At 43.9% G+C, this 22,739-nt stretch overlaps 1 protein-coding gene across 1 annotated transcript in view; it reads left to right on the forward strand.

Annotated features, from left to right (window-relative positions):
* RHCG (Rh family C glycoprotein) overlaps nt 1-22,739 on the forward strand; it is a 40,036-nt gene that overhangs the window by 15,073 nt on the left and 2,224 nt on the right. The window contains exons 3-9 of the mRNA XM_081171221.1: nt 1,470-1,620; nt 11,531-11,678; nt 12,507-12,673; nt 16,230-16,367; nt 18,810-18,946; nt 19,969-20,093; nt 21,678-21,751. Of these exons, the coding sequence (XP_081027347.1) occupies nt 1,470-1,620; nt 11,531-11,678; nt 12,507-12,673; nt 16,230-16,367; nt 18,810-18,946; nt 19,969-20,093; nt 21,678-21,751 (940 nt within the window). The remainder of the gene's footprint in view (nt 1-1,469; nt 1,621-11,530; nt 11,679-12,506; nt 12,674-16,229; nt 16,368-18,809; nt 18,947-19,968; nt 20,094-21,677; nt 21,752-22,739) is intronic.

Below are 22,739 nucleotides of genomic sequence, written 5' to 3' on the forward strand. Positions count from 1 at the left end.
AAAGAACCAGTTTGTTGTACAGTGGTACCTCGGGTTACAGACGCTTCAGGTTATAGACGCTTCAGGTTACAGACTCCACTAACCCAGAAATAATACCTTGGGTTAAGAACTTTGCTTCAAGATGAGAACAGTAATCGTGCAGCGGAGGCATGGTGGCAGCAGGAGGCCCCATTAGCTAAAGTGGTGCTTCAGGTTAAGAACAGTTTCAGGTTAAGAACAGACCTCCAGAACGAATTAAGTTCTTAACCTGAGGTACCACTGTATTTGAATATAAAGATATACACAGGGAAGGAGGGCTGGCAAGTGAGACGGAATCCTTTCGCCCTATAGGGAACCAGAAAGATATGGAAACTTCTGAGTTTCACAGAATTGTTAATAGGACAAAATGAATGCTTGGAGCACTAAAATATGGCATTAAGAGTCTGAATAGTCAGAAAAATATAAGATGAGCCAGTTGGATCAAGACAATAGCCCAGTTGTTGTTTACTATATCTCTGTAGCATACCACCACAGGGTCAGTTAAGTCAGAAATACAGGTCCCTGCCGCAAGGAATCTACAGTGATACCTTGGGTTAAGAACTTAATTCATTCCGGAGGTCTGTTCTTAACCTGAAACTGTTCTAACCCTGAAGCACCACTTTAGCTAATGGGGCCTCCCGCTGCTGCCGCACTGCCGGAGCACGATTTCTGTTCTCATCCTGAAGCAAAGTTCTTAACCCAAGGTACTATTTCTGGGTTATCGGAGTCTGTAACCTGAAGCGTATATAACCAGGAAAGATGGAAGATCCACACGTCGTGTTTCTGTCCTCCCTGTGATTCTTGAGGGCCTCCTGATACGGAAGGGATTCAGTTTATACCAGCCTTGCTTCATCCTTGGGTCCTGTTGGACTACAACTCCCATCATCACTGTAGCCAGCTTAGCTAATGGTCAGGATGATGGGAGTTGTGATCCAACGCAGTAGCGGGCGGCATGGGGAGGCAGTGGTGCTTGCCTGATCTCCAGTCAGTCATGTGGGTGGAATTAGCGGCAGAAGGACAATGGTGTGGTGAAAATGACAAGGTGATGTGTCATTGCACCATACCTGCTTGCCACCCAACACACGATCCGCTACTGGTCCAACAATGTCTGGGGACTCAAGGTGGAAGTACACTGGTTTATACAGGTTTTGATATACAGGAACCTTGGGTTGCGAACGTGATCCGTGCGGGAGGCATGTTCACAACCCGCAGCGCTGTGTCTGTGCATGCGCGGGTCGTGATTTGGCACTTCTGCGCATGCGCAAAGCGTGACTTAGCATTTCTGCGCATGCGCGAGCGCCGAAACCCAGGAGTAACCTGTTCTGGTACTTCCAGGTTTGGCGCGGTGCGCAACCCGAAAACGCGTAACGTGAAGTGTCTGTAACCCGAGGTACCACTGTATATACATAAATGTGCTTCATTTCTAACCTTCCTCTTCCTCTTCCTCTCAGCATGATTGGTGCAGATTTCTGTGTGGGTTCTGTCTGCATCGCCTTTGGCGCCGTCCTGGGCAAAATCAGTCCTGTGCAGCTGCTGATCATGACATTGTTTCAAGTGACTCTCTTCTCCGTTAATGAATACATCCTACTGGACCTGCTCCATGTAAGGCTATTTAATATTCTCTCTCTCTCTCTCTCTCTCTCTCTCTCTCTCTCTCTCTCTGTCACACACACACACACACACACACACACACACACACACAGGCTGGATCTAGACACATCCAAGAAGCGTTTCAGTTAAACGCGCCGTAAACTTTGTATAAGAAATCGGGTTGGCAAAAATGGAACTCCACAGCGCCACCTGGTGTCACAGTGTTATAATGCATATATAGCACATACGAGGCACTTTTTCTTTGCTAATGTAGCTGAGTCCACAGATACTTACTAGTGCCCAAGTGGTTTCACAATTAATTCTCCTTCCCAGGAAACTTTGGGAAATATAGCTCTGCACACATGTGGATTTAGGGCAGCGCGACTGGTTCGCCAACACTGGGCGCCAAGCCTAGAGGATGCTGCAGGGACGTTGTAACAATGACAAACAAAGGAAGGTGAGAGGCCAGGGGGGAGGCCCCATTTTTTTTTTAAAAAATGATATTTATTGGAAAAAGAATTTTTAAAATTACAAAGGGGGAAAAAAGACAAAATTACAGAAAAAAAGACAAAAAATGAAAAAATGAAAAATGAAACCATCATTTTCAAATTCACCACTTTCATTACCTTCTTTCCATGACCTCCTCCTCCTCCCATCTCTTGTATCTTGATTAATAATTGTCACAGCAAATCCTTTCCATAATTCATAATATTCTGTCATTACATTGCCTTGCTCTATTTTCATCTTATCTTATAAAAAACCTTAAAACTTAAAATTTAAATCTTATTTTTACCAGCTTCTCATAACCATTACCTTTTTACCTAATTCTTTAAACATTCTTACAAGAGCCAAGTAATTTCATTTCAACATTTTTGCAACTTTCATAAAACATTTCTGATCTTTAAAAAAAAGAGAATAAAAACAATCCAATCTTCTTCCAGCGTCCCCTTCCCCCGGTCCCGGGATTGTCAGTCCTTTTTGTCCCATTAGTCTGGCACATTAACCTGGTGATCTTATATCCGAGGCCATCAAATCTCTTCCATGTCCCTTCCGCAGTTCTTCTTCATATTTTCCTTTCACTCGTGGGAACTCCAGCTTGGTAGTGTTTTTGACCCTTTTCAACAAATCAGCCCCTTTCTCATAGTCCAGACTAGACTTCATGTGGTATTTTAAAACATGTTTCAAATTCCCTCCAAGATTGGAAGTCCCAACAGCTCCAAACCTCTGATGGCCCATTGCCAGATTCGGAAAGTCCAAACATCCCTGCATAGGGAGGTCAGTCCAACCCCCCATTTCCAGCCAAACTTTGTCTTTCCAAATCTGTTTTTTTCCAAGTTCATTTGTCAAATCCAAAGGCTCATTTTCCTGCTGGGCCAAAAGTCCCTCCATCCCTGGCACCCAAGATTCAGCAAGGTCCTCTTCTTTCAGTTGTTCTGTCATGGCACGCTCCTGTTTTGGTTCTTGGGTGGGCTCCATATAGTTTCCCACTACCTGTTCAAAGGTTCTGGCCGCATTAGTCATAAAATCCGTCTTCTGACTTAACTGATCCAATAGGGCATTTATTTTACAGAAAGCACCCAACAGTGCTTCTGAAGGCATTGTCCTACAAGGTCACAAATCCTTTCCCACAGTTGTAATCAGTAACAGCTGCAAGTTCCCAGGATTTAGTTACAATTTCACAGTTCCCCTCTAGGGGGAAGACTTCTGGTAGTTCTTTTCCTTGAAAACAATAGCAACAAAGTTTCTTTTTAAAGATATTTTGTCCATATTTGTTCTTTTAAAAGACGAAAGGAAACAATGGAGTCACAATGTTTCTCTTCTTTTAACTATCAGTCAAAGCATTTATTTCTGGTCAATGAGCTTCAAACATCAAATCTGACACCCCGCTCCAGGGTCAGGACGGTGGAAAATTACTTTGCTTTAGCTTCACTTCTGCAGGTTTAAACGGCTCAGGAAAAAGTCCCCCTTCTTCTCCTGCTACTGAAGTGGGGTTCAGCGATTTTAAATGATGAAAGTCGATCCTTTAAAAGTGATTTTTAAGGCTCTAGTTTGCGTTGTCTTTGCTTTGTTCTGACTACAAAGAAACGGAAGAGTGACTTCCTGTTTAAACCTTCCCGTTTCAGTACCAAATTAGGATTAATTTTAAAGTCCAAATTCCTTTTTATTTCGCCAGTTCTTATTTGAAGTCCAAATATTTAATGTTCCAGTACTCACGGTTGGTTATTTTAGATGCCAAATTGTCCCAGGAAAAAGGCAGCACTCTCCGGCAACGGCTAGGCGGCTTCACTCCACAGAAAAAGCAATTAACTCACAGCACCGCGCCACTTCCCCCTCTTCACTTTGGAGCCCGTTTATGGGTTCCTTTGTGGGTTGGGGGGGCGCTAAGGGTGCCCGCCGCGTCCCACGGTCACAGACTTCATCCGCCTGTGATTTCCAGAAGGGTCCCCGCTACACCACAGCGGAAAAGACCCGTTTCATGCGGAGCTGGTCCCTCCGGTTCAGAGGGAGTCCGCCATTGCCGGTGGCGCCACCCCGGAAGAGGGAGGCACCAAATTTTGATATTGCATAGGGCGCCCCTGAAATCTGAAAGCCCAAAGTCCTCTGCTGCTCTGTAAGGAGAATAGGTGTCAGGGTCTGGGCAGAGGATGAATGGTGGAGACTGCCTCCCCATCCTGACCCTTCCAGGGAGGAGGAAGAGGAAGACAGTACAGCTTTACAACAAAGGGGTGAGGGAGGTTGCAGCTCAGAGGCAGATGAAGGGGAAAGTTGGGAAATCAGGGGAGTGGAGGAGCAGGCAGGGCCGGAGCAGCAGCTGGCTGACATGTTATCACTAGAAAGCATTCCAGACCCACCATCTCCCAGAACCCGGCGAGCCTTAAAAGTAGGAGAGCAAAGAGCTCAAAGACAGAGGGCATTTATCAGCACCCGTAGAAGAGATGACGAATGAAGAAGTGGGAGAGAAGGGGAGTGGAGATTTACTCAGGACCACGCCATTATCCAAGAGGCTGGGTTCTGTAAAGTATGGAATAAAAAAGGACTGTATGAAACGTTTCCTTGTCTTTATACTTTCCTGGGCAACCAGCTGGGAGCCGCTGACAGCATCCTGACAATAGGGGATTTCCTTCCAACTCTCAGCCCTCTTAACCAGCAACATTTCCCAGGATTCTTTGGGGGAAGCTATGCCTGTGTATGATACTGCTTTAAATGTATAGTGCAGATGGAGCAGAGCGACTTCCCACCTGTGTGGGAACGGGAGGGATGAAAGGAAAACTGCTTGAGGGACAGAACCAAACTGGACAGAACACCACTCATGGGATTAGAAATTGCACAATAGTAGTTGTTTTAAAGGGTGAGTGGGCACAGGCCTTCCCCAATCTAAATCAGGACTCTGGCAAAAATAAAAAAAAATAAAAAAAAATGGGGGAGGGGGTGTTGGGGAGCTTTAAGCTTTAAGACCTGCCCAGTGCAGGTCTCTTATCCAAAGCACACAAAAACCTGGAGTTAGTCCTGGCCTTGTGGAATGTGATTGCACAAGTAGGGCAATGGTGTGTAAAGGCCCCCAGAGGAAGACATTCCTCAGACCATCAGATAGAGGAATTGGACTGTGCCCTGAGGGAGGCAAGCTCAAAAATAGATTTTTTGGGGTCACTGTGTGGGATGCAAGGATAGCCTTGGGCTTCACTCACCAATGTTGCAAACGCTGGGAAATATTACTTGTTTGCCAAATTCATGTCAGTTGCACCAAATAATATTACAATGAATTCACTCCATAAACGGAAAGCCAGATTAGTTTCCTATATTTTCCCGCATAACATTCTTCTTTTATCAGCTCCAAAAGGCTGTTTTTGTGTGCCAAGCTCAGAACCAAACTGGACAGAACACCACTCATGGGATTAGCAATTGCACAAATAGTAGTTGTTTTAAAGCAGGGGTCAGCAACCTTTTTCAGCCATGGGCCGGTCCACCTTCCCTCAGACCATGTGGTGGGCCGGACTATATATTTTTTTTTGGGGGGGGGGAATGAACGAATTCCTATGCCCCACAAATAACCCAGGGATGCATTTTAAATAAAAGGACACATTCTACTCATGTAAAAACATGCTGATTCCCGGACCGCCCATGGGCCGGATTGAGAAGGTGATTGGGCCGCATCCGGCCCACAGGCCTTAGGTTGTCTACCCCTATTTTAAAGGGTGAGTGAGCACAGGCCTCCCTCAATCTAGATCTGGGGTGTTGGGGAGCTTTAAGCCTTTGACTTCTGCTGTGGTCCTGAGCTTGGGGAGGGTTCGTTGACTACATTGGAGAAAGCTTCCACTGTTGCCAAGATTCGCCACATTCACACCATATGTTTTACATACCACTCAACTGCCCCGATTAAATGGGAACATCCCATTTTGGGGCTCTGCTCTCGCGTGAGAGCATGGTACCTGAAAACATGTGAAATCGCGATATGTCATGAGATCATGGAGCCCCAAAATGTGAGGTGTTTTTTTTTTTTTTATAAAATTTTTATTGGTTTTACAACATTTTTAAGAAAAACAAACAAACACAAAAAGTGACAGACATACATGCATAGTTTCAAACATATTTTCATAAACCTCTTTTCTTGAACTTCCCCATACCCCCCCTCTCTGCATCCCAATGTCCATAATTCAACTAGCAACTCCCAGTTGTTACTTTCTAATCTCTGTCATCTTAGTCCTCTTTTATAGTCTAGCCTTGTATCCCTGTACCCTTTTGCTTCTGGAAACCAGAACATTTTAGCATTCATTAAGTTTATAGTAGTCCTTAAGATAACTTTTAAATTTTCTCCATTCTTCTTCCACCGTCTCTTTTCGTTGATCACGGATTCTGCCTGTCATCTCGGCCAGTGTCATATAGTCCATCACTTTCATCTGCCATTCTTCCAAAGTGGGTAAATCTTGTGTCTTCCAATACTTTGCGATAAGTATTCTTGCTGCTGTTGTGGCATACATAAAGAAAGTTCTATCTTTCTTTGTCACCAATTGGCCGACAATGCCCAAGAGGAAGGCCTCTGGTTTTTTAGAAAAGGTACATTTAAGTACCTTTTTCATTTCATTATAGATCATTTCCCAGAAGGCCTTTATCTTCGGGCATGTCCACCAAAGGTGATAGAAAGTACCTTCAGTCTCTTTACACTTCCAACATTTATTGTCGGGCAAATGATAGATTTTTGCCAGTTTGACTGGGGTCATGTACCACCTGTAAACCATTTTCATAATGTTTTCCTTTAAGGCATTACATGCCGTAAATTTAATACCGGTGTTCCATAACCATTCCCAGTCAGCTGACATAATGTTATGTCCAACATCCTGAGCCCACTTAATCATAGCCGATTTAACTGTTTCATCCTGTGTGTTCCATTTCAACAACAAGTTGTACATTCTAGATAAATTCTTAGTATTGGGTTCTAACAATTCGGTCTCTAGTTTTGATTTTTCCACCTGGAAACCGATTTTCCTATCCTGTTTAAAAAATTCCATTATTTGGCGATATTGGAACCAATTTTCTACTTTATGCTTCAATTTCTCCTGACTTTGTAGTTTGAATTTATCTCCATCCTGTTCTAAGATTTCCCAATACTTCGGCCATCCGACCTCCATATTGAGTTTCTTCACTGCTTTAGCCTCCACTGGTGACACCCATCTAGGGGTTTTATTTTCCAATAGATCTTTATATCTTATCCAAACATTAAATAATGCTTTTCTAACAATGTGATTTTTAAAGGCACTGTTAACTTTATCATACCAAAGATATGCATGCCAACCGAAAGCATTATTGAAACCTTCCAGATCCAAGATGTCCGTGTTCTCGAGGAGCATCCATTCTTTCAGCCAGCAAAAAGCTGCTGCCTCATAATACAATTTTAGGTCCGGCAGGGCAAAACCCCCTCTTTCTTTAGCGTCAGTCAGTATTTTAAATTTAATTCGGGGCTTTTTGCCCTGCCAGACAAATTTCGAGATGTCTTTGTGCCACCTCTTAAAACATTCCATCTTGTCAAGAATCTGCAAGGTCTGAAACAAAAACAACATTCTAGGCAATACATTCATTTTAATTACTGCAATTCGGCCTAACATTGACAGTTTCAAATTTGACCATATTTCTAGATCTTTTTTAATTTCTGACCAACATTTTTCATAGTTGTCCTTATACAAATTCACATTCTTAGATGTTAAATAAACCCCTAGGTATTTCACCTTCTTGACCACAGTCAAACCTGTTTCCTCTTGAAATTTCTCCTTTTCCATATCTGTTAGATTTTTCCCTAAAACTTTGGTTTTTTGCTTATTCAACTTAAATCCAGCTACCTGGCCAAATTGTTGTATTATTTCTAGGACCTTTTTCGTACTAGTGTTTGGCTCTTGCAAAGTCAATACTAGGTCGTCTGCATACGCTCTTAACTTATACTGTTTAGCTCCGACCTGCACACCTTTGACCTGCTGGTCATTTCTTATCATGTTCAGCAACACCTCCAGAACTGAAATAAAAAGTAATGGGGAAATTGGGCACCCCTGTCGTGTTCCTTTTTCTATCTTAAGTTCTTCAGTCACGACATTATTTACAATCAGTTTAGCTTTTTGTTCAGAATATATTGCAGCCATACCATTCTCAAAACCCTGGCCTACCCCCATCCCATGGAGATTCTTCCTCATAAAACTCCAAGAAATATTATCGAAGGCTTTCTCCGCATCCACAAAGATCAATACTGCTTTAGTGTTTATATTCACCTCTAGCTTTTCCAAAATGTCTATTACATTCCTTACATTATCTGCTAGGTGTCTCTTAGGGAGAAAGCCTGCTTGGTCTCTATGAATCTTCTCCATCAAGACTCTTTTAAATCTTTTTGCCAAAATGTCTGCAAAAATTTTGTAATCCACATTAAGCAGTGATATTGGGCGGTAGTTCTTAAGTTGGGTCTTTTCAGTCTCTGACTTTGGTATGAGTGAAATATATGCCTCTTTCCACGATTCAGGTGCCCTTTTTCCCTCAAGGATCTCATTACAAACTTCTCTTAGTGGTTGAGTCAGCCATTCCTTCAGCGATTTGTAGTATCTGGAAGTCAGTCCATCTGGTCCCGGAGATTTGCCCAATTGCATATTCTGAATGGCAGCCTCTATCTCTTGTTCTGAGATTCTCTGGTTCAAATCCATCTTACTTTGATGAGAGATGTTTTGTAGTCCATATCTTCCAAGGAATTTATCTATATCTTCTTCATTTTGCGGGCCTTGAGTGTAAAGTTTTTTAAAATAACTTAAAAAGCAATTTCTAATTTCATTGGGTTTAGATATGTTCTTTCCATCCACCTCTAGGCTTGTAACTGTATTTAGTTTCTGCCTTTTCTTCAGTTGCCATGCCAAAAGTTTACCACATCTATTTGCTGATTCAAAAGTCTTTTGCTTCATTTGCTTTATCTTCCATTCAATCTCTTGGTTCATCAATTCCATATATTGTGTTTGATATAACTTGATCTCTCTTAAAATATCCTGAGACTTTGGTTTTGTTCTTAATTTCCTCTCTCCTTCCTTTATCATTTCCAAAATCTTCTCTTTTTTCTCATTTTGTTTTTTCCTCTTTATTGAATTTTGTTGAATCAAAAATCCTCTCATAACCGCTTTACTTGCGTCCCAGATCACTCTTTTCTCCACGTCGGTCCTCAAATTTATTTCAAAGTAGTCTTTTAGGGTCTTTTGGGCCTTCGTGAGAATCTCCTTATCTCGAAAGAGGGTGTCATTCATTCTCCATCTAAATTGACCAGTTATTGTGGGTTTCATCTCCATCTTCACGGCGTTATGGTCGGAGCAAGTTTTTGGGCAGATTTCCACTTTCTTAATCTTTGGAGCCAGTCCACTAGTAACCCAGATTTGGTCAATTCTGGTCCAGGTCATCATTGCTTGGGAGAAAAAGGTTCCCTCTCTCTCCAGAGGGTTCCTTGTTCTCCAAATGTCTATCAAGTCCATGTTTTCTGTCATTTCGAAAAAAGTCTTAGGGAGTCTCCCTTCTTTAGTGACTGTTAGTCTTTGTGCCTTGTCCATATTAGTGGAGACCACACCATTCATGTCTCCCATGATTATCATATTGTAATCCAGATAGTCCGTCAAAGTTTCATGAAGTCTCTTAAAGAAGTCAGATTTGCCTTCATTTGGTGCATAAATTCCAACAACTAGAAATTTTTCTCCTTGTACTTGTATCTCCACAGCCAGATACCTCCCTTGTTCATCTTTGAATATCATTTTTGGAGCCCATTTCTCCTTCACATATATTACCACTCCTCTCTTCTTAACTTTGTCTGATGAAATAAATTCTTGACCTAGCCTTTTATTTGTAAGTAATCTCCTGTGGGCTCTGGTTATGTGGGTTTCTTGTAAACATATCAAGTCCAGTTGTTCTCTGTTCAAAATATGAAATACTTGTCTTCTCTTCAAAGGCCCATTCAGTCCATTACAATTCCAACTAAGGAATTGCAAAGCCATCTTGTTATTTTCTTAAGGCTCCTCCAACAGCTCCAAGTTGTTGCTCTTCTTCTGATGGTGGTGGTTTTTGTCCAAACGAGAGATTCAGGATATCCAGTGCTCTCCTCTGTTCTGCAAGTACGTCCACAGTCCCCTTCTGTAGGTCCTCCTGGTATCTTGCCAAAAATTTGTCTTTATCTTGAATTGTCTTTATTTTCACTTTCTTTGCCTTGTAGTCGAATGACAGTCCTTGTGGGAACTCCCACCTGAAACGGATAGAATTTTTCTTTAGCAAAAGAACCAAGTCCTTGTAGAAGTTTCTTAAATCCAAAATATATTTTGGGATGTCTTTAAAGATCTGTACAGCTGAATTTCCAATTTGCAAGGCCTTTTCAAAGTGTAGTCCTAATATTTTATCTCTTTCCTCCTTGGATCTGAGTGTAATCAAGCAGTCTCTCGGTGTCTTTCTATCTTGCTTTTTGCCCAGTCTAAAGGCAGTCGTAATTTTAAATTCGTCTTCCTCAAGGTCCCAGCAATCCGCAAACTCCCGTGTCAAATATTCCACAAGGTTGTCTCTTTCATTCTCCGGAATCAGTCTTAATTTTAAATTTCTCTCTTTCCTCTGTAACTCCCACAAGGCCAAAGTTGCATCATGCTCATAGACCTTCTTGGCAAGTGGCTCTAATTTCTCCTGTGTCTCTCCGGCAGTGGCTTTTGCCTCTTCGGCAATTTGGCGCGTGGTGGCGTTTTCCTCCACCAATTTGTTTATAGATTCTGTATTCTGGTTTAATCTTGCTGATATTTCTGTTAATTTTTGTGTGTTCTCTGAAGTCTGTTTTGTCAAAGACTCCAGAGTTTGGTTTATCTTGAGCAAGGCCTCTGTCACAGCTTCCATAGAGACGGCTGCTCCTTTGTCTTGTCCTGTTGTTCCTGCTGATCCGGCTGTTACGCCTGAAATTGAGCCTCTTTTCTTTGCCTGTTGCAGCTGCAGCTGTTGTTGTTGTTGTTGTTGCTTGATCTTGGCTCTTGTAACTATCTCTTCTTGTGGGCCACTCATGTCACCAAAATGTGAGGTGTTTTGGCTGTGTACTCTCGCACTGGGAGCGCAGCCTGGAAGATGCGCATCCCAGTTTTTCGCCATAACATGTTGGAGGGCATGCATTTAAAACACCACACATTTAAAACACTTTTAACAGTCATGGATTCTCCCAAATAATCCTGGGAGCTGTAGTTTGGTATGGGTTCTGAGAGTTGTTAGGAGGCCCTTATTCCCCTCACAGAACTATAATTCCCAGAGTTCTCTGTGAAGAGGGATTGGATTGTAAAACCGCTCTGAGAATTGTTGCTCTGTGAGGGGATTTCCTCATTGTGGTTTAGCTGCTTGTGGGACAGTCATGGAGACCCTCCCGTTCCTTCCCAAGACTGACCCCTGTTCTCTCCCATCACTGCAGGTTAAAGATGCTGGTGGATCCATGACCATTCACACATTTGGCGCTTACTTTGGACTAGTGGTGACCGCCATTTTGTATCGGCCCAACTTGGAGCAGACCAAAGATAAGCAGGGTTCTGTCTACCACTCAGATCTCTTCTCTATGATTGGTAAGATTTGCCTTTGGTTTTTGATGCTTTCCGCCTTCAGCTTGCAGGGTGGCCAGGCTTAGGGAAGATCGGCCCCAGTTGCTAATGAGAAGAATGTCCCTTCTCTCCATCCTTAATCCTGCCAAAGTAGCTCAGAGACAGATTGAACAATGAAATGGTCTGCAGATGACAGTGTGCTTCTTTGTCAGCTCACAAGGCTCAGTGTCAGCCTGTTCTACATCAGCGGTGTGTTATAGAAAAAAACTGCTCCTTTTCCCTTATGGGGTATCCAAGAGCCCGTATAGAGTCCTTAAGTGGGTTCCCTATCAGTAGGAGAAAATAACACAGGCCAACCAGAGGGTATTGAGAAGCAAAGCGGCTAGTAAGCCTGATTTTTATTAACTGTTGCAACAGGGTCCCCACTCCCCACACGCTGGAGGGAGAACCTTGAACAATGGTGTGCAACCCCTTATATAGACTTTTGAAATTTCCCACCCTGTAGCCCAAGACCAACCCCCAAAACATCATACGTACATCATAAAAGGAGGTGGTCTACAGCAGAAATACCGTACATCACAGGAATCGGTCTACAGCAGAAATCCTGTCTGCCAGGATTCCTGATAATGGTTACTGGCAGGGCTTGAGCCTTATATTTTAACTCTTGGGGACCACTCGCTGGTGGCAAAGAAGAACCACAGCCCCAAATTCATGTTACAATGAATGAATGGGTCATGAACCCAAGTAAAATTGGATTTGTGGGTTGACATACTGAAAAGGTTGAGAACCACTGATCTAGATGCTTCTGTTGATCTGATGTTGCGAGTTAGTTCATCCTTCCTCCTCCTCCAGGCACCTTATTTCTATGGATGTACTGGCCCAGTTTCAACTCTGCCATTTCTGATCATGGAGATGCCCAACACCGAGCTGCCATCAACACCTATTGCTCTCTGGCGGCCTGTGTCCTCACGACTGTGGCCTTCTCAAGCTTGTTGCAGAAGAAAGGCAAGCTGAACATGGTGAGCAAAGACTGACGATCTTCACATTGCCACCACTAGCATGGGGTACATAAGTACGCTCCCTTCTTTGCCCCTTGTGTTTTGTGGGCTCATAGGAACTGTAGGGAGATACACATCCACACACGCCTCTGGCAAGCAATTATTTTGGGGGGAGTTGCAGAGAAATTAAAGGTTTCCAAAATTCTTGGGTGTAGTGGTTTCAAACCACTTTTCCAAGGACCGCCAATGGTCATTATGGAAGTGCAAGGGAGGAAAAAATGTTAACGTTTTCCGCTAAATGTTGAAGAGGCAAGCCACTATTCGGTGTGCCTTTTAACTGAGAAGGCTTATCTCTTCAGCCGTGCAGCTGGCACCAGTGGAAAATAAAGAACGGAAGGATAATCAGTGGAACCAAGTAGACAGAATTGGGTTCTGGAGAGCAAGAGGAGGAGCGTCACTTTCCCTTGATAAGAGTATAGCCTACTGAATGCAGGAAACTCCATTATACTGAGACTGTCTATAGTCCACTATTGTCTGCTCAGACTGTCAACAACTCTCCCAGGATCCAGAGAGAGGTCTTTCTAATCCTGAGATTATTTGAGTGCAGATGTAGGGCAAGATCACCAAGCTTTTGAAGCTGGTGGAACAAATCCCATGGGCACCAGTCACTACCACGTTTGTACACAGAGAGAACCTCTTTGCATGTCTCCTCTTTTCAGAAAGGAAGTGAGGGCAGGTAGGTGCCTAATTCTGGTATCCAATGAAATCTGGATATGTCTGAGGAGGTGTGTTCAGCCTAGGAGGGGCTGAGCAGGAACTGAGCAGGAAGAGCAAACAACCTCTCATATTTATTGAAAAATATTTATTGAGACCTTTCATGGATGCTATTGTGGGAATGTTGTAGATACTACAAGAGGATTTATTGATTTCATAGTATCCTTCCTAACGCATGCTTGTGAGTCAGCAGCAGAGCGACATTCCCCAATATATAGCAGGAAGTTAGTTGGCAGAGTCGTTTGAACCTCTTTACTTAAGCAATCCAATCTGGCATTGTTCAGATTGGGTTCTGTTCCTGGTGAGTCCCCTTTTATCCCTCCTAAAAAGAATAAAGACACATGAAGCTTCCTTTAAACGTAATAAGAGGTTTACTCACATTCAGTTCACAGTTGGATCCCTGAAGGCAGGCTTTAGCTTATAGTTACAGATACAGTGTGGCTTACATCCTTGTAAGGATGAGACCCTGTGCTGCTGGCAGGGAGCCAGCAGTGCAGTCCCAGAGAAGAAAAGGCATCAAAAGAGGAGGATGGCTGCGTGGCTGGACCTTTTGTGGGGTCTGCCAGGGTCACGCCCACCTCCCTGGTAACATGCAGGGGGAGGATGCTCCAGACCAGGTGGGACAGGAAGTTCAGCTGGCTGGTTCAACATCCCCCTGTCTGTGTCCACTCTAGGCAAACAAGGGATGTTGTATTTGACTGCTCCAATGGACTACATCCCACAGCCATAACTGGTAGGGGCAGCATATCTGTCCCTTCCAACTCTACAATTATTTGATTCTGTGACTTTGATTCTAATGCCTGATAGGGAACTGAACTCTACAAAGTTGGAGAACAAACGTGTGCTCTGCCTTTGAGCTACAGCCCTTCTCACATTCCTTGGGTAGCCAAGGTGGTCTCCCTCCAGATATTGTTCCAACTGCAACCTCCATCATCCCCGATCCTTGACTATACTGGCTGGGTCTGATGGGAGTTGGCTAGCCCTGATGCAAGGCTTGGAATTCTGCTACTTATCTGCATGACATGCTCATTGGGCAGTCATCCTGATTTGCTTGAAGAAAGCTCATGGGGTTAGATTATCATATCTGGTGCTGACTGAGCTTTCATTCTTATTCATTTCCTGGTAGGCTATATATGACAATGACCATTCATCCCCCTTTGCTTCTGCAGTGTTTATATCCTGTGAATCATTGGTTCATCATACACTTTTCAACGCATTCCCCCAACACTTTCCTAACCACAAAAGTTGTTGTTGTTGCCGTTAAGTGATTTTCTTGAGGTCACCAAAGCACTTTAATCCACTTTAACTGCACAAAGCTCAGTTTCTCAGTGTGCACTTGAACCCACCTCCTACTGACAGTCTGGGCACACCTCAGCTTATTTATTTATTCTATTTAACAAGATTTATGTGTCACTTACTAGAACAGGGATACCTCCCAGGGATTTACAAAATGCGATCTAAAGTGGTGATTTTAAAAACATAAAAACAAACATAAGAAATCAAGTTATATAAAAGAAATTAAAATATAAAATGAAACCGTTATCATAGACTTGTAAAGATAGAAGGGACCCTGAGGATCATCTAGTCTGAACACCTGCAATGAAGGAATATGCAGCCGTCCCATATGGGGATCGAACCTGCAACCTTGCCGTTACCCGCACCATGCTCTAATAAAACACTTATCCTAATTAAAACCACATGTCCAGACACACCAGCATTTTAGCAGGCACTGAAACCAATTCAGTGAGGGTGGCTGTTGAAGATCCATGGACTGCGAAGGCTCCAATCTCAGCTGCAATGAGTGCAAAACAAATAATATGTGCAATCATAGGTAAACATAGGGTAATAGCTAATTAAATTTTAGTCAGGGTAGACCCATTGAAATTAATGGCCTAACATAGGCCCATTAATTTAAGGGGGGGTCTGTTTTGAGTAAAAATGAGTTGAAGATAACCTGCAAATGTCCAGGAGCAAAGTGCTAGCAAACAGTAGGGGCAACTGACAAGAGGAGGTAGATGCCATGAAAGGAGAAGGGCAGAGGCTTGACAAATGAGCTGGGAAGGTTTGGTTGGCTTCCAACAGTTTATAGAAGAGTGGTGGAAGAAGACATCACCACAGGACTCCAGAAAGGGTGACAACAGAAGGAGAATAAGGCAAAGTACGCACACTTTAAAGCCAAACTTGGCCCTCCAGATGTTTTGGGACTACAGTTCCCATCATCCCTGACCCCTGGTCCTGTTAGCTAGGGGTGATGGGAGTTGTAGTCCCAAAACATCTGGAGGGCCGAGTTTGGCTATGCCTACTTTAAAGCACGTTCCTTCCCTCAAAGAATTCCGGGCCTTGTAATTTTCTTTTAACAATTGCCAGGAATTGTAGCTGCTAGGAGTAAAGTACAGGGCCCAGGATTCGCTGAGGGGTAAAAGGTGCTCTGATTGTACTTCAGAAGTATAAATGTACACAACCTAAGATTGTATGGACCAGCATGTGAGAGATAAGGGATGTGAGTTTCACTTCCATCCTTTGTAAAACAGGGATGGGGAACCCATGGTCTTCCAGATGTCGCTGGACTCCAGCTCCCATCAGCCCCAGCCAGCAGTGGACAACCTTCAGGGATGTTGGGAGTTGGAGTCCAAAATGTGTGAAGGGCACCACCCCTGGCCTAACTGCACCTCAGTAAACAGGAAGCCTTGTGCTGTAAATGGTGGTCCTTAAGGTTCTTCCATGAACACAGCTAGACGGTCAGGGTATAAATAATAAAACTGTTGTTGTTGTTGTTGAATTCTGAATTTGCTGTTTTGTGCAGGTCCACATCCAGAATGCCACCCTGGCAGGGGGTGTTGCTGTGGGCACTGCAGCAGAAATGATGCTCACCGCATATGGCTCCCTCATTGTTGGGTTTATCTGTGGCATTGTGTCTACCATTGGGTTTGTCTACTTCACGGTAAGGGCACCTCTTTTTAGAAAATATTAGATCTAGCTTCAAGGCAACACATGGAGATCTGCATTGATCGTTGCAATGAGGAAGTGCCAGCTTCTCCAGCTGGTTGAGGGGGTGCAATACAATTTCTCGAATAGCTAAGGCGGAGCCAAATGTCCTCTGAAAATTGAGAGGGCCTGGCCCCCTCAAAAATGCATTGGGGGGAAACTACCTCGGCCCCTACAAATCGGCTCCAATGTTGCAATGCACCCCTTATTATTATTGCACAATTTTCAGATTATTTTATATGTTTAGAAGCTTGTGTGGCCGGCACTTTCTTGATCTCCTGCCTTCAGGCAGAAGATATAGAAGCATGATTAGTCGCATCAACAGGGTAAAGAACAGCTTCTATCCATGGGCTGTTAGGCTGCTGAATGAAAAGATAACAACAGGGCAACTGACTTTCGGGTTTGGTGGGTGGGTGTCAGTAAACAAGGGGAATTAAGACTGAGAGAGCTGAGTGGGGGGTGCTCGTGTAATCTCGCTGTATACAAGTTGTACAAGTGACAATAAAGTATTTCAAATTTCAAATATTAATTGTAGAAGGGGTGTGGCATTGAGGGGCATAGCTGTGACTATCATGAAAGGACCCTGCACTTCCGAATATGCCACTATATTGTGAAATGTCCCACAAGTGGCACGATCCTTTGGGCCTACATGCTTTATGGCAGCTTTTCAACTGTACTTGTGGATTGGGAATCTCCAATATTCTGCCCTCCGTAGATCTATAATATGTACCAGAGTCCTCGGCAATGCATGTGAAATATACTCGGAATCGAGAGTGGATTTCATGCTCTTTATTCAGCTCATAGTGGTAAGGAGGAATGAAAGTTCCCCCAAAATATCTGCTTTATATACATTATTTACACAATGGGCTGCACGTGATTGGCTAATTCCGGGATTCTCCTGATTCTCCAATCAGGTTGTGGAATCACTTCCACCTGGAGCTGGATTGGGTGGCTCCTGCGGACCAATCATACTGCTGCATTGTTCTAGGACCGATCAGACTCCTGCATTCTGAATCCTATTGTTCTAGGACCAATCAGACTGCTGCATTTTGGATCCTATTGTTCTAGGACCAATCAGACTGCTGCATTTTGGATCCTATTGTTCTAGGACCGATCAGACTCCTGCATTCTGAATCCTATTGTTCTAGGACCAATCAGATGGGGCCTATTTCTCCCTCCACTATGTTCATATCTTGGCTTCCTTTCTTGGAGCTCAAGGCAGAATACATGGCTCTCCTCCCCCTCTATTTGATTCTCACAACAAGCCTGCGAAGTTGGTTAGGCTGAGAGATCCCAAGTCCCGCAGTGAGCTACTTCGCCAAGTGGAGATCTGAACCTGGGCTTCCTTGTGCCTAACCTCTACCCTGCACTAGGCATGGAGAACCCAGATGTCGTTGGACTACATCTTCCATCAGTCCTGGCCAGAATGACCAATGGTGAAGGATGATGGGAGCTGCAGTCCAATAACAGCTGGGGGGGGGGGAACGACAGGTACGGCTCCCTATGTAGCCAGAACAGCACCTTCACCACAAGCAGGTGGTACTGGTAGGCTTGAGGGACCCTCGAGGTTTGCTGAAGCACAACATTACAGTGGTACCTCTGGTTACGTACTTAATTTTTTCCGGAGGTCCGTTCTTAACCTGAAACTGTTCTTAACCTGAAGCACCACTTTAGCTAATGGGGCCTCCCACTGCTGCCATGCCACCACAGTGCAATTTCTGTTCTCATCCTGAAGCAAAGTTCTTAACCCGAGGTACTATTTCTGGGTCAAGGTAAAGGTAAAGGGACCCCTGACCATTAGGTCCAGTCGTGACCGACTATGGGGTTGCGGCGCTCATCTTGCTTTATTGGTCAAGGGAGCCGGCGTACATCTTCTGGGTCATGTGGCCAGCATGACTAAGCTGCTTCTGGCGAACCAGAGCAGTGCATGGAAACACCGTTTACCTTCCCGCCAGATACCTATTTATCTACTTGCACTTTGACGTGCTTTCGAACTGCTAGGTGGGCAGGAGCAGGGACCGAGCAACCGGAGCTCACCCCATCACAGGGATTTGAACCGCCGACCTTCTGATTGGCAAGTCCTAGGGTCTGTGGTTTAACCACCCGCGTTCCTATTTCTGGGTTAGCGGAGTCTGTAACCTGAAGCGTCTGTAACCCGAGGTACCACTGTATTATTATTTTTTTAAAAAGACAAGCATCCTGAGGGAGAGGGAACCTTGAAACAGCTGACTGAGCAGTGACTGGCTGACTATTTGGGAACAGAAAACCAGTGTGTGGCGGTGGCCATGGAATGGAGTATTCTAGAAGTGGGTCATGGCTGAACAGTAGCCCCCCGCATTGCAACACTGTGTTTTGGGTTCTGCTTCTAAATGCCTTGTTCTCCCCTCATGCCTGCCAGCCTTTCCTGGAGTCCAAACTGCGTATTCAAGACACATGTGGTATCCACAACCTACATGGGATGCCAGGACTGATAGGAGGAATTGTGGGGGCCGTCACGGCTGCCGCTGCGACTGAAGGAGTCTACGGGAAGGAAGGGTGAGCATCTCTGAAGGGTGGTGTGTTTTGTTTGGGGTGGGGGATGAAGGAGATATAGAACTTGACTCTATGGCGGCAATTCACCTGCATTTTAATTTTTATTTTAATGCCTGTTACTTAGCAGAAGCTGGAAGACCTTTTTCAACTCAAGAGCCACATTCCATTCAGGGTAATCTTCCTAGTGGTGGGCGGGGCCAGAGGCAAATGTGGGCGGGGTAACAAATGCAAATTTCACCCTAGTACAGCAGGCTACTTTTCGACGCACACTCACCTCTCTTATTCCCCCCTCCTTAGATGCAAAGAGGCATTATTGTTCAGTTGTTCCGCCTGGCCTTTGACTTGGAATCAACTTGATCCCCTTCCCCTCTTTCCTTTTTCCTTTCTCCTTCTGTGATGGAACTCCTATTTGGCAACTTCCCTGGCTTTTTTCTGGCCCACACAGGACCGGTTTGGATAGTTGGCCTTGGTGAAGACTTGACGTTTTCATCCCCCCCAAAAGTTTTTGATTTGAGTTTCTACTGAAATGAGGCTGCATTTTAATGTTGTATTTTAATCTTGTTTTAAAGTTGTATTTTAATCAATTGTTTTTATACCTGGTGTTAGCTGCCCTGTGCCCAGTCTTGTCTGGGGAGGGCGGGGTATAAAAATATTATTATTATTATTATTATTATTATTATTATTATTATTATTATTATTATTATTATTATTATCAGAGTTCAAGGGTGCATTTCAGCCAAGTCAAAACATTCTGGGCGCAAAACAGGGCTGGTATGGGGCGTGGCACAAGGGCCAGGCAAAAAGGCCAAAGGGCCCACATTTGGCCCCGGGCCTGGGATTTCCGAGCCCTGATTGAAGTGTAACCGAATCGTCACGTGTTAAAGAAAAGCTCACAATTCTGAGGAAATTATGGGCTTTGCTTTGGCAAAACAGTGACGCTTTGAAAGGACTTTGGGTTGCTCTCACTGAACATGTGGGAAAGCTTGACTCCCCTTTCTTTCCCCTGTTGCTTTCCTTCCGCACAGGCTCATCCGTGCTTTTGACTTCACGGGAGACTTCAGCCACAGAACGCCCAGCGTCCAAGGCGGCTTCCAGGCAGCTGGCATTGCTGTATCGTTGGGCATGGCCTTAGCAGGAGGGGCCGTCGTAGGTGCGTGGCAGAACCACAGCTTTGCAAGTTGACGGCCCCAGGGTTCAATTCTTGACATCTCCAGTGAGAAGAATCAGGAAGCGAAAGATGGGAAGGACGTCTCTGCCTAAGACTCTGGAGAATGCCAGTCATGGCTGAGTCCAAATATGCCTTTCCATTTTGACTCAGAATTCAGGCTGTGTGTCGCATTAGTCTTTTTGGCCCTTTCTGACCTGCCAAACAGGAATGCCACCTGTATTATTATTATTATTATTATTATTATTATTATTATTATTATTATTTACTCCCCAGCCACCCTGGGCGGCTCCCAGCAGAATATTAAAAGCACAATAAAACACCAAACATTAAAAACCTCCCTAAACAGGGCTGCCTTCAGATGTCTTATAAAAGTCAGATAGTTGTCCATTGTCTTGACATCTGATGGGAGGGTGTTCCACAGGGCGGGTGCCACTACCGAGAAGGCCCTCTGCCTGGTTCCCTGTAGCTTCACTTCTCGCAATGAGGGAACCCCCAAAAGGCCCTCAGAGCTGGACCTCAATGTCCAGGCTGGATGATGGGGGTGGAGACGTTCCTTCAGGCATACTGAGCCGAGGGCGTTTAGGGCTTTAAAGGTCAGCACCAACACTTTGAATTGTGCTCAGAAAAATATTGGGAGCCAATGTAGGTCTTTCAGGACCGGTGTTTTATGGCCTTTGTTTTATATGACTGACCCAAGGAGCCCAGGTTGTGTTAAGTTGATCTGGGCCTACAATGACAAATGTCCTTCTGCTTTCTTGGTATTGAAAGTCCAGCCTGCCCCATCATCCTGGGTGAGTTCTTTGCCGTTTTCCCCCAGCAACTGCCTACAATTTTAGCCTCATGGTTCTTTGTGGTGTTTCACTACTGCCACCTTGTGGCATGTTGGGGTATGATTTTTTTATTAAAAAACCCTATTTGCAATGTTTCCAATAATTCAGTTTACTGTTACCTGTCACACATCAAACAGTCTTGGGCCCAAAATTAGTTTCTTGAGGAGTTTCTCATCTCATGATCACTTTTTTTTTTTTTTTGCAGTTTTGACAGATAGACACATTTGGCAAGCAATATATCCCCTAATAAAATACATTTTATTTCCACTCATATATTCAGTTCTATCTATCCCCCAAGTATGTGTTCTATGTTTTTAAACATTAATTGAAAAACTACACCACCAAATCCATGTAACTGCAAATCCTGAAGGGTGGCTGCATTTCAATTCAGGTGTGCCTTTAAATGAAGCAACAATAAAACTGAATCAAATTTCTGCTGCATCCCTGATTCCTAGTTGGCCTGCCCCACTAAACTGCAGCCAGGGGCCTAATGAAAAACCATATTGCCCTGAGGTGCGTGTCATATTGCTTTAATTATTTCTAACTGCTTTCATTGCCATGCTTTTTAACGGGGGCTTTCTTTTATTTTTTAATTAAAGCTGTTTTCACAATCTGTGTGTTTTAATTACACAGTTGTTAACCACTTAGAAGCCATTTTGGCACCTAAGCGGTATATAAATTAAATAAAAAATAAACATAATAGAATGAACTCCGTACTCTGTTATCTTTCGTTCAGGTGGCATTTTGAAACTGCCTTTCTTTGGAGACCCCACAGATGAAAACTGCTTTGAGGATAATGTTTACTGGGAAGTAAGTGATTTAGACCTCTAGGTTCAGGCACCTGAAGGATTCAGCAGAGTTTGATTCAGCTGACTTGATCCACAACTCTAAAGTATGGAATAATCTTTTGTCTTGCTGAGTATTTGCAACATAGGGCATCTAGCCCAGGCTGGGGAAAGCTGTAACTCTCCAGATGTTGCTGGATTCAAACTCCCATCAGTCCCAGCCAACCTGGCCAGTAACCAGGGATAATGGAATTTGTAGTCCAACAAAATCTGGAGGTCCATCTTTGATGTAATGCAAGTCAAATCTTATCTGGAGCCATGCTAGATTATGCAACAGGCAGATTTAGCACGTGCCCCTGCTAAACCACTGCCCCTAAACTGGGCCAGCTGGTTATTATAAGAAGAACTGTTTGGAAATTGGTGCCTGAATTTTAATTTTAATTTTCCTCTTCCCTCCCTGTTCCTTTTTCTTTGTGTGTTGTGGTAGGGACTGTCTTGCTTTCATTATATGTAAGCCACTCTGGGAGCCATTTGTGGTTAAACAGTGGGATAAGAACTAAATAAATTTGCTCCGATACAAAATTCTCCCTTTACCAAAAATATGACCAAACTCAGTCCATATTGCAGGTTATCCAGTAAACAAAACTGAATAAATATGTAGATTGTTGTTCATATTATCCATTCTTATCCATACTAATAACAACTACAGTTCTAGGCCGACCATATTGGTTTGGACCAGCCTTTTGACAAGCTTTTGCCCTCCAGATATTTTTAGGACTACAACTCCCATCACCCTCGGTTATGCTGAGTGGGACTGATGGGAGTTGTAGTCCAAGACATCTAAGGCTTGTGTGGACTCTATGGTGAGGAAAGTAAAGCAAGCCTCTATAAGCCACAAGATGGTGCTGTTCCCTGTCACATGAGGGCTTGATTGTGTAACAGTTTTGTTTTGTTTTCCCTCTTTGTGCGTCTTCCCGGCCTCTCCTTTCTCCAGGGCCATAAAAGCTACAGAT

The sequence above is a fragment of the Podarcis bocagei genome (genome assembly GCF_964188305.1).
Source record: "Podarcis bocagei genome assembly, chromosome: 14".
NCBI classification, from domain to species: domain Eukaryota; kingdom Metazoa; phylum Chordata; class Lepidosauria; order Squamata; family Lacertidae; genus Podarcis; species Podarcis bocagei.